The sequence below is a fragment of the Oratosquilla oratoria genome, chromosome 33, assembly GCF_046742065.1.
Source record: "Oratosquilla oratoria isolate Oo_2021 chromosome 33, ASM4674206v1, whole genome shotgun sequence".
Classification (NCBI taxonomy): Eukaryota; Metazoa; Arthropoda; class Malacostraca; order Stomatopoda; family Squillidae; genus Oratosquilla; species Oratosquilla oratoria.
This window is the reverse complement of record NC_134809.1, coordinates 37,332,833-37,349,714: the sequence shown is the minus strand read 5'-3', so window position 1 is coordinate 37,349,714 and position 16,882 is coordinate 37,332,833. Positions and strand designations below refer to the sequence as shown.

The 16,882-nt window shown below is 40.4% G+C and overlaps 1 protein-coding gene across 6 annotated transcripts in view; it reads left to right on the top strand.

The window, feature by feature from the left end:
- The window catches only part of LOC143017840 (uncharacterized), a 107,881-nt gene that overhangs the window by 45,218 nt on the left and 45,781 nt on the right, over positions 1-16,882 (top strand). For all 6 annotated transcript variants that reach the window (XR_012965706.1, XR_012965705.1, XR_012965708.1 and 3 more), the window contains exon 5: positions 6,759-15,753. Coding sequence is in view for 2 of the 6 variants with exons in the window: in XM_076172776.1 (XP_076028891.1) it covers positions 6,759-15,753 (8,995 nt within the window). In the remaining 4 variants the exon portion in view is untranslated. The remainder of the gene's footprint in view (positions 1-6,758; positions 15,754-16,882) is intronic.

The window sequence follows — 16,882 nt, the reverse complement described above, 5'->3', positions numbered from 1 at the left end:
ATATGGTGACGCCGACGTAGGTGTCATGAGGAGCAAGTGGGTACGCGATGATGCCGACGTCGGCGTCTTGATTATACAGGTACTCCTCATTTAACGACCTACTCGGTTAGCGACGATGCGGAGTTACGACGGGCTTTATGACAGACCAATATTCGTTTAACGTAAATCTCCCGAAATTACGACGTCGTGTACGATAATTAAGTTGGCTGAGGCAAATTTGTATGATGTTATAATTGAACTTGTACGGTGGATATTAGCTGTGAGGTAAAGTGTTCTGAAGCTTAGGTCTGCATTACCATCCTGCATGCTGCAAAAACTACCTGGGGTACAGTATATACCGGTATTGGTAAATTTTTAGTTTCGACCATAAGCGCAATATAAAATTAATTATTAACCCCTTCCATACGGTGCCGCACACGTAGGCGTCATGAGGAGCAAGTGGATTCGCGACGCTGCCATATTGGCGTCTTGATTATATTTATTGTAGTCGCCCCTGTGTTTTTACATTCTCCCAAATGCGCCCTGAATCCCATTCTCTGTGGTTTTCAAAATTCGCGGGTGAAAGAGAGAACGATCGATATAAGCGGCGACTATATTTTATGATGTGAATATTATTACGTGACGTCATACGGCTGGCATTGGCTGCTGCCCGCGAGATTTAAGTCCCGTACTGAAGTGGTTAATTTTGTAAATTATAATGTTTCAAAGTAATATGCAATTTTGTGAGCGGAAATAAAAAAAAGTGCTAAAACAAATTTCGTAAGTAACGAAGTCATGTTGGACGAATGGTACACCATGTTTGTTATGATAGATGCCGATGTCGAAGAAATAAAAGGATGGTAAATTCGTCTAACCTAAACTAACCTGACCTGTGTTTGATAAATCATTACCTGCAAATTAATGTCATCCGGCTCGTCCTCGTTGTCGTCGTCGTGAGAGACGTTGGCAGACGAAAAGATGGTGTCCCAATCCTATGCTACCAACTTCGTTCATTAGCATATTTTCTTGTAGCATGGTATTTTTTACTTTCATTTCCGCCCACAAAATTGCATATTACGTTGAGACATTTTAATTTACAAAATAAGTAATTAATTTTCTATTGCTATATTGTGCCCATGGTCGAAACTAAAAAAAATACCCTGGTATTCAATATGGAATGTCAGCATACGCAGATTTGGTCATATACGGTAATTTCGGGAACCTAACCACCGTAAATAAACAGTAAATGAAGCTTTAATGTACTGTATAAAAGAGGGAAAATACACGAAAATAAAGATACATGTATTGCTGGACATTGTACATACAGTACATGTACCTGGGGTACAGTATATACCGGTAGTGGTAAATTTTTAGTTTCGACCATGGGCGCAATATAGCAAAATACCATGTACGTATATGTATACACTTTCGCTTAACGACCAATTCGGTTAACAACGGCGCGCTGGTCCCAATTGTTGTTGTTAAACGAGGAGTGGTTGTATTTATTGTAGTCGTACCTACGTAACCTCCATTCTCTCTAAACTGGCTTCATCATATTTTCTATGGTTATCAAAATTCATGGGTAAAAGAGAACGAACAATTGAGCACTGACTTTATTTTTTATAATGCGATTATTATGACACAACATCGCACATCGGGCACCTAATGCTGCCAAACGTGCGATGTGCCCTGGAGTGAAGAGGTTAAATGGTTAGTAGGACAAGGACTAAATACATAGTCTTGTGAGTATATTTTAATCTCAATGAAAAATCCTGAGCTATGAGGTAGTTCTGTTACTCTAGTTAACTCCAATCATGGTCACTCCTTTTTTTTTTTGTACACTTGACCCTCGATTTTCTGGTCTAAATGGTGCAGGAACTGGTCTGGATAACACAAATGTATATATAGATAATGCAATTAAAGTAAAATAACAGGCCTAAAAAAAATAAAAGACAACAGAACTATAGGTTTGTTTACCTTAACAATATGTACAATGTACATAATTTACAGGACCAAGAAAACTTGTTCTTAGTTCATGGCTTCATAGGCACCAGGTTTGGGGATGATGTCTGGGGCTGTAAAACCAGATGGACCAGGTTCGGGGCTGGCTGGGGACATAGGACGGCAAACTGGAGAGAAGTTGTTGACTTGTTTGACGGCTACCATGGTGCTGCTCCTTGATAATTAATTCCCTCGGCATCCTGAGAGATACGTAGTGCTAACTGGTTTCTGGAATGGTGCTGTACGTTGTGTAGTCTAGCAGAGCATCTATGTAAGTTCTCAGAGTAGATGGTCATTCTTGACTAGTACATTGTCCTCACGTTCACTGCTGCTTTCCCCCCTCAGAATTGGTAACTGAAGCCACAATATTGTACTCAGTCATCACCTGGTACCCTGGGTCATCTTGTTCTTCCAGCCAATCCTGGACATCATAAACACTAGGACTCAAATTATCAGCCAGACAATTATTTTTAGCCATAGTTAGGGCCATTCACTAATGCTTAATAAACTTGGGAGGCATAATTAAAACTTTTAAGGTATCTGTAATGAAAAAGGCACAAAATTGTTTACAATTACAGTGGGTCCTCCTTGTGCGGTAATTCTTTATCCGGTAGATTCACAGTTATGGTGTTTGGTAATTACTACCTTCAGTTCTATTTACGGTAAGAAAAATTCACAGATGTGGTATCCGCTCATGTTTTGGGAGGTAAAATTAGATATTTTGAAGAGGAAAGAGCAGAGAAGGTACATCTGCCATAAGTCGAAACTTGGGTTCGGTATACAGTAATTTCAATTTGCGGTAAGGTTTTCAGGAACACATATGTACCGTATTACGAGGACTCACTGTACCAGCCAAACACGGTGTTTACAAGTGTCAGCCAGACTTGTTTATAAACACCTGCTGTCACCTGTCGGGCATTTCTGGCAGTACGCAAGGCACGCATTGTTTGAATTCATTTGTCGGCTGTCTTGACTCAAATCATTAGCCAGACACTGTCCAGATAAACCGAAATCTGGATTAACGAGGTCTGGATAAATGAGAGTTGAGTGTGTGTGTGTGTGTGTGTGTGTGTGTGCGTATATATATATACATACATATACCAAGGCTTTTTCCCCCTTACAAGGGAGGTAGCCAAAAAGGGAAAGGCATAAAATCATTTCCACCCATTCCATCCCTGAATACACTCCTCACCCCTCCACCCTCCCTCTTATCTGAGCACCTCCTGGATGACGGGTCATCCCTGCACCTTGTCCACTGCCCTGGGTCAGAAGCAGTGTCGCAAGACACAGCACATCCACAGCAAGGCCGCTTCATTAAATCGGCGACCCCCCTCTCCGTCCTCCCATTGCATAAAAGGAGAGGACGGGGAGAAATCCCTTCGGGCTGCGTCAAATTTTGCTCACACATACTACCTCACCCCCCACCCCCTGCCCATTCCACCTCATGCAATCACAACATCATCCATATACAACCATTCTCCATTCTTTCATCAACCCTATCTCCCAGCTCCTTTTCCACCCCTGTTCTCCTCCTCCTCACCTCCTCATTTCTCACTCTAGCCTAGTAACCCCATCATACTTCTCAGACACCTCATCTCAAACACTTTCAAACTCCTCTCTTCTTCTCTTATGTTCCATGTTTCTGCCCCATACAGTGCTGTTGGCACAATCACTCCTTCATACAGTCTCCTCTTAGCATCCATTCCCAAATGTCTATTCCTCATTACACTCTTTAATCCACCAAGGCATTTACTCGCTTCTCTCAATCTACAATCTACCTCCACCTTCACTCCACCTTTTCCTGCCACATTTGCACCCAAGTATCTAAAACTATCCACTTCCTCCAGTCGCTCTCCCTTAATGCTCACTTCCAGTCTACTGTCACTTTCACCCCTTGTACATCTCATCACCTTACATTTACCCACGTTATCTTTAGCTTTCTTCTATCACATACTCTCCCAAACTCTGCCACCAACTTCCTCAATCCCTCCTCCGATCCTGCCACAAGCGCAGTGTCGTCCGCAAACAACAGCTGGCTCACCTCCCACTTTTCTCCATTTTCTTTAACCATCTCCAATCCCTGACCCACTACCCTTGCATTTACCTCTCGCACCACCCCATCCATGTATAAGTTGAACAGCCAGGGTGACATAACGCATCCTTGACGAAGTCCCACCTTTACCTCGAACCACTCACTCCCTCCATTTCCAATCCTGACACAAGCTCTACTACTCTCATAAAAACTCTTGACAGCTCCCAGAAGCTTTCCTCCTATCCCATATATCTGCATAACCTCCCACAGTGCCTTTCTGTCTACCCTATCATAAGCCTTTTCCAGATCCATAAAAGCCCAAAAAACATCCTTCCCCTTTCCTATAGCTTTCTCACATATCTGTCTTACCACAAAGATCTGATCTACACAACCTCTATCTGTCTAAAATCCACACTGTTCCTCACCAATTACTCCTGTTCCTCTCCTAATCCTCTCAATCAAGATCCTCCCATAAGCCTTCCCAACTACACTTAAGCTAATCCCTCTGAAACTACTACATTCACACTTGTCCCCTTTTCCCTTGTAAAGAGGAACTATACAGGCACTCCTCCAGTCCTCTGGCACTCTACCCTCTCTCCAGCAAACATTAAATAACCTCACCAGCCAGTCCACCATCACTGTACCTCCCTTTTTCAGACATTCTGCATGGCATCCATCCAGACCAGGTGCCTTACCTGCTTTCATCATCTTAACAACTGCCTTCACCTCATCCTTCCTTATTCTCCTCCATTCTCCTCACTCATCACTCTCATTTTCTTCGCATTTCCCACTGCAACTACCTTTCCCTCCCTATCCTCCTTCACATTTAGCAACTCCCTAAAATATTCTGCCCATCTTCCCCTTACTGCCTTCTCTTCCATTATCATCTCTCCATCTGCACCTTTTACCTTTTCCTCTCTACTTGATTCGCCTCCTCTTCCTCTCTTTCCAAAACATCTTTTTATTACTTTCAAAATTTTCTGTCATACTCTTACCCCATTTCACATCTGCTGTCCTCTTTGCCTCCTTTACCTTTTGCTTTACTTCTCTTTTCTTTGTACCTCTCATATGACTCCCTCGTCCTATTTTGTAACCAAACTGTGAAAGCTCGCTTCTTCTCTTCTACAACCTTTGTTTCCTCATCCCACCATTCACTACCCTTTCTTCTATTTTCTCCTGTCCTTCTTGTTCCACACACCATCCTTGCACACTTTATGACTCCCTCCTTGAACCATCCCCATTCCTCCTCCACATATCTGCAAGTTTGAAAGTATGTGGCTATGTCAATATCAAGATTTTAGAATTTCAGATGTACATACATATACCAAAGGCTTTTTCCCCCTTACACGGGGGTAGCCAAAAAGAAAAAGGCATAAAAAGCACTCCCACCCATTTCATTTCCCATATATTCCACTCCCCTCCACCCACCTCCCTCCCTCCTATCTTGGCACCTCCTGGATGATGGGTCATCCCTGCATCCTGTCCACTGCCCTGGGTCAGAAGCAGTGTCGCAAGACACAGCACATCCACAGCAAGGCCGCTTCATAAATTTGGCAACCCCCCCTCTCCGTCCCCTCATGCAGAAAAGGACGGGGAGAATCACTTCGGGCTGTGTTTTTTCTCGTACTTTCTCAGCCCCCATGCCCCACCCACACCCCCGCATGGATCACAGCCTCATCTATCACAGCCTCATCTATGCACAACCCTTCTCCATTCACCCCTATCTTCTGTCATCTCCCATCCTTCCTCTACAGACATTCCTCTCTTTTGTAAAGCCCCTTTCACCCCATCTATCCATCTCATCCTAGGACGCCCCCTCATATTCACTCCTTCCACCTCCGCCTTCCATACTTCTTTTACTAATCTTTTTTCACTCATTCTTTCCATGTGTCCAAACCATCCTAATACTCTTTCATCAACCCCATCTCCCAGTTCCCTTTCCACCCCTGTTCTCCTCCTCACCTCCTCATTTCTCACTCTATCTAGCCTAGTAACCCCTATTTCATCTCACATTCAAACTCCTTCTCTCTTCCTCTCTCATGTTCCATGTTTCTGCCCTGTACATTGCTGTTGACACATCTGGGAATGGAAAATTTTCAGATATGCCCTGGATATATTGGCCTGACAACACAAGCTATGAGGCAGTCATGTCTTAGAAGCTTGTGTTGAGTTGTTGGTAGTGTATCACATCTTGATTATCTCTGTGGATGTGACCAAATGCTTTAAGAATTACAGAATTGATAAACTGTGGCACAAATAATTGATTCTTGCCAGTATTAACCCCTTCAATGTGATGATGACACCTACGTAGGCATCATGAGGTGCGAGTGGGTATACGAGGATGCCGGTGTTGGCATCTTGATTATATTTGTAGTTGTGCATGATGGACAGCAAAGTTACTCATTTTCAAAAACTTACCTCCCTCACCTCCATCAGGAGGAGCAGCCTTGTGGGGCTGACATTTGGTCTCCAGACTGGGCTCAAGATATCTATGAACTTGTGTTGTATTTCTTGCACTTTTCACATGTGGAGAACTGATAACTGGCAACTGCTTTCATCTCTCTAGAACTTTCAGCTAGTGTGTTGATTGTAAAAAAAAAAAAAAAAAAAAAATGATAGCTGGTAAAGAGTATAACTGATGAATTTTTGCAAAATTTAAGTGCAAATTTCATAGATATTTTAGTAATTTAACCTTAGAGTACAAATATGTAAATACATAGGTTCAAGAAATTTTTGTATATTGCAGGTTAAGAAGCCTTGTGAAGAGGCAAAAAAGGCTAGTGAAGAAATATTGCCAGTTCAGCATGTTTTGATTGAGTCGAGGCCTTGCCGAAGTTCTGCTCGAGCTGCTGCCGAAGCACTAACTCGGGCATCTCTGGAGAAGTTTGTAAACTCAGATTCAGATGAAGAGGAAGAATTTGTTCCTCAAAGAAGGTCACGACGGAAGTCAGTAAAAGGAACAGTTCAGGGTAATGAAACTTGTCTCCCATCTGCTGGAAAGAGTGAATTGAGGCTAGAAGTTAAAACTGTACGTAGTAATCTTGATTTAAATGAGAAAATTCCCTCTTTGAAAATAAAGTTATGTGACACAGATAATACAAGTGAAGTTATTAGAGGCCATAAAAGTGAATGTTTCAAAGTTGCTGAAAGTGATATCTCTAGACGAAATAATAACTATAGCAAAGACAGTCCACAGAATGCTGAAGTGTCTTCGTCTGTACAGGATGTTCAGGAAGTAAATGTGGATTCAGATTTTACAAATAGTAAAAGTTCTCTAGAACAAACCCAGTTGCATTGCTGTGGGGAAAAAAAATATAGTGATCTTAAAAGCTTGCCTTGTAATTTGGTAAGGGGAACTATTAATGAAAGTATTACAAAGTGTCCAGTGAAAAAGGTTAGCCTAGTACAGGACACTCATTGTTTAGACAGAAAATCAATCAAAACAAAATTGACTTTGGATGTAGGTTCGTCCCATAGTGAATGTAGAGAGACAACTAAAGGGTTTTTACAATCAAGTGTAGAAAGTACTTTAGTGTCCAGTTGCAAAGAATATCAAGATACAGTGGAAAAGGACAAGCATTGTAGCTTGAGTGGTGGTAAAAGAGGTGTTTGTGCTGTTCAAGTGCCTTCAGAGTCAGCGGCTGATCAGTCTCAGTCTCGTTTGTCTGTATGTATTGGTGAGAAACAAAGTAAAGTGAATGAGACAGAGCAGGAAAGCGAACATTTAATTACTTGTGATTTTTCACCAGAGGCAGATTCTAAAACTATATTTTTCAAAGGAAAAGGTGATGTGAAAGAGAAAGAAATACCAAACATTCAAGACATAATTAAGAACCTGCCTTCACTAGAGGATTTAGAAGGTTCTACCCAAGAACTTGGCTTAGAAAGTGAATCAGGTGAAACTGATTCACCAGGAGTACAAAGATCATCAAAGGTTTTACCAGAATCAACACATTTGAAAGAAGAAAAAGATAGTTTAAAGGAAAATAGTAAAGAGAAGTCTTGTGTTACATCACAGTTGAAAGCATTCAAAGAGGATGCAGGAATAGTTGGAACTAATTCTTGTCGTTCATCTTTGCAGAAAGACACTACATTTAAGGCTCATAGTAAACTAAGTTGTACTAAGGATTCTGTGGTAGAAAGTACCGTCCCTAACCCAGTCAGAGAGGAAAGGGATTTCAAAGGAGAATGTTCTTACAGGCAAGGAAGGGTTACATCGGATACAAAAATTAAAACTAACCCTACACACAAGTTTTCTCAAGATCATATTAGTGAATCTAAGGATTCCAGTGAGGAAAATTTGACATCAGAAAATCTTGGTGAAATAACTACCACTAAGGCATCCAAAGATAAAAAGAAGGTATCAGATGTTGCTAAACAAGAAAATTTAACCAAAGATTTCAATCAAGAGAGAGTTGCTCCAAAACGTGAAACAAATTCTAAAGAAAAGGGCTCCCCAGTGAAAGCTTCTGCAATCAGTAGCTCTGAGGTTGAAGATTACATAGAGTGTGCTACTCCATATGTTTACAAAGACAAAAATACATCAAGCCCAATTTCAGCAAGGGGCAGTACATTAACCAAGGTTTCAAAAGAGGAGAAATTAGAACCTGTGATTTCAAGTAAGCCCAGGGATTTGAAGGAGGGAGGTGATTCATTCAAAGAATCCAAAGACCAATCACAAAAACTTAATGAAGAGGAACATACACATGGTACTCTCCCTAAAGATTTTCAAGAGCAGAGAAATACTCTAGGACCATTTTCTCCTTGTACAAATGTATTGCCCACTATCAAAACTGTACCTGTTAAATCACATGACAGTTTACAGAAACCAGTTTTAGTAGATAGCACACCTTCAGTTGGTAGTGTAACTTGTAGAGATAAAACACACAAAAGTGCACCTTTGAATGAATATATATTACCCGAAAAAAGCGTATCATGTAAGTTGATACCCAAGACATCAGCTGAAAGTAATTTACTTGACAGTTCGCCTGAATGTGCTACTCCAGTAACTGATGACAGCATTGAATGCGATGTAATAAAAAATGCTGAATCTGAAGATTCAGTTGGCATCTTGCCTAATAGCAGTGATACAATTTCAGAAACTTCAAGAAGCCAGTTTATAGTTTCGTCAGACAGCAAATCGTCCAAGTTTTCACCGAACACTGCTGTGACCAATATTTCAGATAGCATTTCAGTACCCAAAACTTTTAGGAGTAAAAAATTGCCTGTAAAATTATCAGATGGTTCAACATTGAAGGTTTCATCTGACAATTCACCACCAAAAAATTTATTGGACTTGACAGTATTCAGTGTTTCATCTGAATCTGTAGTATCCAGGGATCCATCAAAACATATAGAAGCCAAGGATTTATCTTCAGTTACAGTAACTGGAAGTGTAGAACCAGAAAGTTCAACTGACAATACTTTATCTGACAGTTTGAGTGGTAATATATTAGTTTCATCAAACAGCTCAGCCCCAGAAATTTCAATCAGCAGTACAGTTTCAAAGATTTCACATGATATTGCACTACCTAAAAATTCACAGAGTACTGAAGCTAAAACCTCAACAGAAAGCGCTACACTTCGGGCGTTTGTTGATAGGACAGCACCTACAGCATCCTGTGACACTACACCAGTAGGAGCATTAAATGTTTATGATTTACCTAGAAGTTTAACTGACATTACAGTGTCCAAAGTAGGTTCTTTGGGTCCATCATTATCCAAAGAAGTTGAAGGTAGTCTAGTACCAAAAACGTCAACCAACAAGGTGTCCAATAGGACTTCATCAAAGGTGTTAAGTGATAGTTCATCAAATAAAGCTTCAGCTAATAGGAATGTATGTAATGAATCAGATGATGGATCTATATCAAAAAGTGTGAGGGACGATTCAATATCTCCTAAAGTTTCTGTTGATAGCACAGTATTTCAGGGATCCAGTGTTACTTCTGATTCTCTGAGGTCAACTGTAAAGTCAAATACTTCTAAAGATCCCTCCTTTAGTACAAAAAAGAATTCTCTTGTTGAGATTTCTGAGGAAGCACATAAACCCACTGAGGAAAGGATAACAGAAGTGGGTAGTACAGAAAATGCTGGAAAGTCATCTTTGAAAGATGAGGTTTTAGCAACAAGTAAAACTGAAGATTTTGTCCAAGAAAGTACATCTAACTCCTCACAAAAAGGAAATATATTAGAAGGATCACTGACTCGGCTCAGTTCAAATAATGAGACCTCTGACAGGTCATTGAAAAGAGAAAATAGAAAATCATCAATACAAGAAGTATTTGAGAGACTAAGTTTTGAAGTTCAAAAGAAGGGACATCTTAACTTCTCAGAATTGACGAATCTGTCAGAATCTCAGGAAGTGGAAAGAGAAAATATTGTAACCAATATTTCATCAGAAACACAGGGACCTGATAGCAGTACAGAAGCCTTAAAGCAAAAAACGACATTGGTTCCAGAAACATACTCTATCAGTACCAAGGAAAGTTCATCAGATTGTGTGGAAAAGTCGTCAGAAGTTGCTGAAAGTAGTACTGCAGTATCACCTAAGATAGAGCAAGAGTGTACAACTGTTTCACCAGGTGAAACAGGTTTATATGAAAGAAAAATAGATTCACCAAAACTTTCTTCTCGTGACTTGAAGTCTGGTGTTGCAAAAAGCTCTGATACTCCAGATATTCAAATCTGGAAGGCTACAACAGAAAAGTCTGATGAGCACAGATTACAAGACATTGACCCTGAACCTAAATTAGAAAGCTCAGGACATGTATATTCAGAAAATGTTATCCATAGGAAAGTTGCACCAGTAGATTCAAAGAAGGAAGTTGTATGTGAAGTTCTCGGACAGAAAATATCAAGGGAAACTGTGGCAGAAGTGTATGAGGAGCCAAACACATCAGAGACTAAAAAACAGGTTGCTACACTGGAAATTAAAAGGCAGGAAGCTACCCAAGGTGAAGTCACAGAGCAGAAAGAAGCGTCAAGGTTTTTAAAACAAGGTGTGCCAAAGATTCAGGAACCTTCAGTAGAGGTAATATATCAGGAAGAATTGCCCAAGGCAGCAAAGCAGGAAGCTTTGGATAAAACACCTGAAGAAAAAAGTATACACCAAACTCCAAAGCAGGAAGTTGTATCAGAATTGCCAGAAGCAGAATCGGATAATCAAGGACAGAAATCATTGTCTGAGAATCTTAAAGAGGAATCATCAGAACACCAAAGGCACAGATTAAAGGAGCTTGCCCTTGGTGAATCCTCATCTGAGTCATTGCAGAAAGTTCAAGAGTGCAAAACCATACAGCAGACTTACTGCCAGAATTTTGACTCAGGAGTTCCAAGTCAGAAAGGTGTACCAGAGATCAGAGGAGAATGTGGTAGTGGAGATATTCAAAATAGAATATGTAAAGCAAATCATAAAAGACAGGAAACTGTTGCTTTCACTGTGACTAGCACCACTGTAGGGGTTAGTAAAGGTTTGTCTGCACCCCAGGTGTTAGAAAGGGAAGGTAAACCAGAACAGAAAGGTGCATCAGAGATACAGGAAGAATTTAGACAAGGATTTCATAGTTGTAATACTGCAGTGCAAACTCAAAATATAAAAATTGAATCTGTTGAAGATAAAGAACCTTCATTAGGTACTCAAGTTAAACAAGAGATAGAAAAGCAAGAAGCTACTTCAGAAAATCAAGATCAAGTAACTGCACCAGAGGCTCAGGAGTGGAAAGCTTCAGAAGAGGATCAAGAGAGAGAAGCTTCGCAAGAGCAGGAAGTTACATTAGAAATTCAAAAGCAGAAAGTTACATCAGAAGCTCAAGAGCAGGAAGTTCTATCAGAAACTCAAGAACAGGAATCAACAGAAGAGGCTCAAGAGAAGGAAACTACACAAGAGTTTCATGAAGGCGGAATTGCAGCAGTAGATGTAGAGCCTGGAATTTCACTGAAGACTCAAGAGCAAGAAGTACCAGAGGCATTAGAGCAGAAACCTATACAAGGGACTCGAGAGCAGGAAACTCCACCAGAGACAAAATCGTTGGAAACTACAACAAAATCATTTGAGTGTATTACAACACCAAAAGATCAAGAGCAGGTAGCCACTCAAGGGGCTAAAGGTCAAGAAACTAAAGATAGAGAACAAGAAGCTACACCAGAGACTCAAAAGCAGACAATTACGCCAAAGGTTCAAAAGTGGGAGGCTGCACCAAAGTGTTTAGTGCAGAAAGTAATAACAGAGCCTCAAAAGCAAGAAGCTGAATCAAAAGCTACTTTTGAGGTTCAAGAACAGGATAATACAAAAAAATCTGAGTCTCGAGAGCTGAAGGCTTCACCTGATGTTCAGGAACAGGAACAGACATTAGAGGCTCAAGAGAGTGTAGCTAAAATAGAGATTGTTGAGCAGAAAGCAACACTTGATTCTCAAAAGTGTGAAACTACACAAGTAGCTCTAGAGAAGGAACCAACACCAAGTGTTCAAGAAAAGTCCACACCAGAGGCTCAAGGTGGGGAAGGTAAAATAGAAGTTCAGGAGAGGGGAATTACATCAAAGGTTCACAAGTGGGAATATTTATCAAAGGATCAAGAAGGTGCTACCCATAAACACCAGTTACAAAAAGCTACATCAGAATATTACCAAAGGGAAGCTGCACAAGGAAACAAAATACAGGAAGTTGCAAAAGAGTTTAGAGAAACAAAAGCAACATTAGGGACTTCTGAATGGGAAGCCACATCAAAGGATAAGGAGCCAGAAATTTTACCACATTTTAGAAAATCCAAAGCTAAACCTAAATCTAAAGAGGAGAATGTTAAATCTGGTTCTCAAGAACATAATGCACTAGAGGCTGAAGTGCAAAAAAGTACTCAAAATTCTTCTGACGGAGTGGGTAATCTTGAAGCTCAAGAGCAGGGTGGTATATCAGTAGTTCAAAAGCAGGAACTATTACCTGAGACTGTAGAAGAGACAAGAACGCAAGAGATTCAAAAGCAGAAGTCGGTGCTAGAGGCTAAAAAGTGGGTGTGTACACCTGAAGTTCAAAAAACAGTATCACTTGAGGTACAGAAACAGGAATCTGAATCTAAGGTTCAGACTCAAAAGTGTGTAGCTGAAAATCCTTTAGAGGATCAGAAGGAAGGATTTACAGCAAACATTATCTTAGAGAAATCAGCACCAGGGTTTGAGAAACAGGAGTTTGAAACAGATTCTCATAAGCAGGAAACTGCATCACATTCTCCAGAACAGGTATGTGAATCTGGGATTCACAAGCAAAAACGCAAATATCTAGATTTTTCAGGAAAGCCATTATCAGCAAAAGAGGTTCAAAGTGAAGAATTAAAATCTGAAGTTCAAAAGCACCAAGCAGCAGAAGTAGATCAGGAGAAAAAAGATTTGATAAAAAATCAAGGAGTGCCAATAGAGGTAAAGGAGAAAGAAAGTGAAGCAGAGCCTCAAAATAGGAAGAAGGCAAATCCAACTAGTGATAATAGGCAAGAATTTACAGTAGAGATTCATGAAAAGAAGGAAACTCAGAGGGAAATAGGTTACTCTGAAGTTGAAAAAAGTGAATCATTGTTAAAAGATAAGGTTTCAAGGCAGGTAGTCATCATTCCTGAAGTTGCACAAGAGGTTTCATTAAAGCTTCATTCTGTGCCAACATCTAAAGATACAAGAGAGGAAATAGACTCCAAAAATAAGTTGAAAGTGACAACTGGAAAAGAAGAACCTTCCAAGTGTGGAAGTGAGTTTCTAAATCAGAAAGATAATAAAACAGTTGTTCAGGTTGAAACTAACTTGGAATTTCCATTGGAAGAAAAGTTGATTGACAACACAACTTCAGCTTCTAATCAGGAATCGTTATCAAAAGTAGCAGAGCAGGATATTGTAGAAGAATCTAAACAAGATAAAAAGGTACAGGTTTTACCAAAGGTCAAGAAAAATTTTGTTTTTTTAGAAGGTACAGCTGAAGTTCCACAGCAGGTGTCCTTACAAGAAACTATTCAATTAACCAATCGACAAAATAGAGAAGCTCCTAACTATCCCCAGCAGGTGGTACAAGGACTTCAGAAAGCAGATTCTACACCAAAGGTTTTACAGGGCCCTGACACTTCGGAACAAAAACTTACGGTAGCAAAGTCGTTGGAACAAAAAGTAGCATGTGAAGAGTCCAGTAAAGGAAAGTTGCTCATAGTTGCAGAAGGCAAGAACACAGATATTGCAAAAGATTCTGCAAAGAAAACTATTAAGGTTTCTGAAAAGGAATCTACATCAGAGGTTTCAGGCTGGGTTAACACACCTGATGACTGTGAAAATCGAGCATTGTTGCAGGAAGAAACAGTAGCCTTATCTCAAAGAGAAAAAATACCAGAAATAGAAAAACCTCGTCCAATAGAAAGGTCCAAGTTTTCTTCATTAACAAATAAAATAAGTGGAGAGGGTGAGCTCGGAGAGAAGTGCAAAGTTGAACCTCAGCAGGGATTACCAACAGAGCCTAGTGGTCAAGAAAGCACGGGATTATTCAAGGAAGAGAATACAAAAGGGGGCATAAAGAAGGTATCTTGTCCAAAGGAAGAATACTTTGGTGCAACAAAAGGTCAAAGGGCTTCAGTCTCTCAGTATTGCAGTGGAACAGCTCCAGTGAATACCTCTGTAGGAATATCCAAAGGTGGTGAAAAAGAAATTCAAGAGGAAACTAGTAGTTCAGTACATACTTCTGTAGGTCCCAAGGTATCTCAAGAAGGTGGTGAAATATTCACTGACCCCACATGCTCTGAGGAGGCCTCAACAAAGGAAGGGTTGTGTAAGATTTTCAAAAAAGAAAATTCTGAAGATCTTAGAGATAGTTCTTCAGAATTGACCAGAAGTGTAAGATCTTGCAAGGATAGTGGAGGTGGATCAGACCAAATAATTAGCAGAAGTAAAAGTAGTAGTGACAAAGTCTTTAAAGGAAATTCTGCTTTGAAACTGACTGGTGAGGAAGGTAGCAGATCAAAACCTTCAGTAGGGGAAATTATTAACAAAGTTTCATGTACAGCACAAACTTCAGTGCCTAAAGTTGGAAGTGATAAGAATGAACATTTTCTTGTACACTGTAAGCCTGGCACTGTAACTAAATCTATCGTAGAGGACACGTCAATCCAGAACAAAAATTGTGAGGATGTTGGGTTGAAAACTGTAGGGAGGGAGTCAGATATTGATGGTAGTAAAGAGAACATCAGGATATCAAATTTGGTAATAGGTGACAAGCAGAAAAGAGCAGAAAATTTTGGAGGGCAACTTGATGTAACAAAATCAGAAGATAACAATCCACACAGTTTTTTGCTCAATAAGAGACCTATATTTTATTCACAGCAAGCACATGATGTAGAAAAAGTTTCGGATCAGGAAACTCGTATTATCAAATCAGAAGTAACAGTATCAGAGGAATGTGCCTCAGATATTCAACAGGACAATAAAGAAAGCAGGACACTGTTAAGTGAAAACAAGTCTGGCATTGTAACAAATAGTGCTTTCCATCCAACTTTGATAAAGTGTGATTTTGGACAAGGGGGTTGTGCTCGATTCAGTGGTCAGCATTCATCAGTAATTGAAAAAGCTTCGGACTTGAGTGAGGAGCAGATAACTGGCGGCATTAAGGAAAGCCCCCCCAATATTGCATCGAAGGGTGAGAAGGTACTGCAGGAAGAAGGAGCGATACACGAGAGAAACAAAATAGTACTGCAGGCTTCTGAAAGCTCCAGACAGTTTGGTTCAGAAGGTAAGAAAAATTAAATTGCTATAATGTTGAAAACATGGTTAGCAGATGATGTTGGAATTTAGGTATAAAGATAAAGAAATTATTTGGGTAATCTGGAAAACAGAAATATTTTGAAGACATTTGATAGCTGCTGGAAAATCAAATGGGGATCAGTCTGTTGCCCAAGGTCGCTCTTGAGAGAGGTGCATTGTTCTTAGGTAACTGGCAACAGCTACCAGATTGGACCACAAGTCAGTCAATCAATTGTTGCCTCGAGTTTCACGTGGTGGAAAATCCACAAACCCACACTGGGAGGCAATTTCTCTCAGAGCCTCCCACTACACTCCACACTCTTCTGATAAACCTCACACAAAGTTTTTGATGGCATCAATTTAGATAAGCCCCCACACAGAACATTTCTCATAACACTTCACATTAGTAAGGCTTTCAATGTCATCTATCACAATCTCACCAAATATATAATGTAAATGTGCACAATAATACAAAAAGATGGCTGGCCAATCTTCACACACCAGAATGGGGTACCATGGGGCTCAGTTCTATCCCCCACACTCTTTAAACTATACATACACAGTATACCCACACCTAACACTTCAGAAATGCAGCTTCTTATGTAGATAACAATTACATGCATACACAGTAATGCAGACAAAGCTGCAGAATTACTACAACCATACCTCAACACACTCAACACCTGGTTCACTACATATACCAAAGGCTTTTTTCCCCCCTTATAAGGGAGGTAGCCAAAAAACAATGGCATAAAAACCACTCATTCCATCCCTATCACACTCCACTCCCCTCCACCCTCTTCCCTCCCTCTTTCTTGGCACCTCCTGGATGATGGGTCATCCCTGCATCTCGCCCACTGCCCTGGGTCAAAAGCAGTGTCACAAGAAACAGCACATCCACAGCAAGGCTGCTTCATTTAATCAGCGACCCCTCTCCATCCCCTCATGCAGAAAGGGAGATGGGGAGAAATCCCCTCATGCTACGTCAAATTATTTCTCACGCACTCTCTCACCCTCCATCCCCCACCCATTCCACCTCATGCATCACAGCATCATCCATATACAACCATTCTCCGTTCACTCATCTTCTGTCCTCTCCTGTCCTTCCTCAACAGACA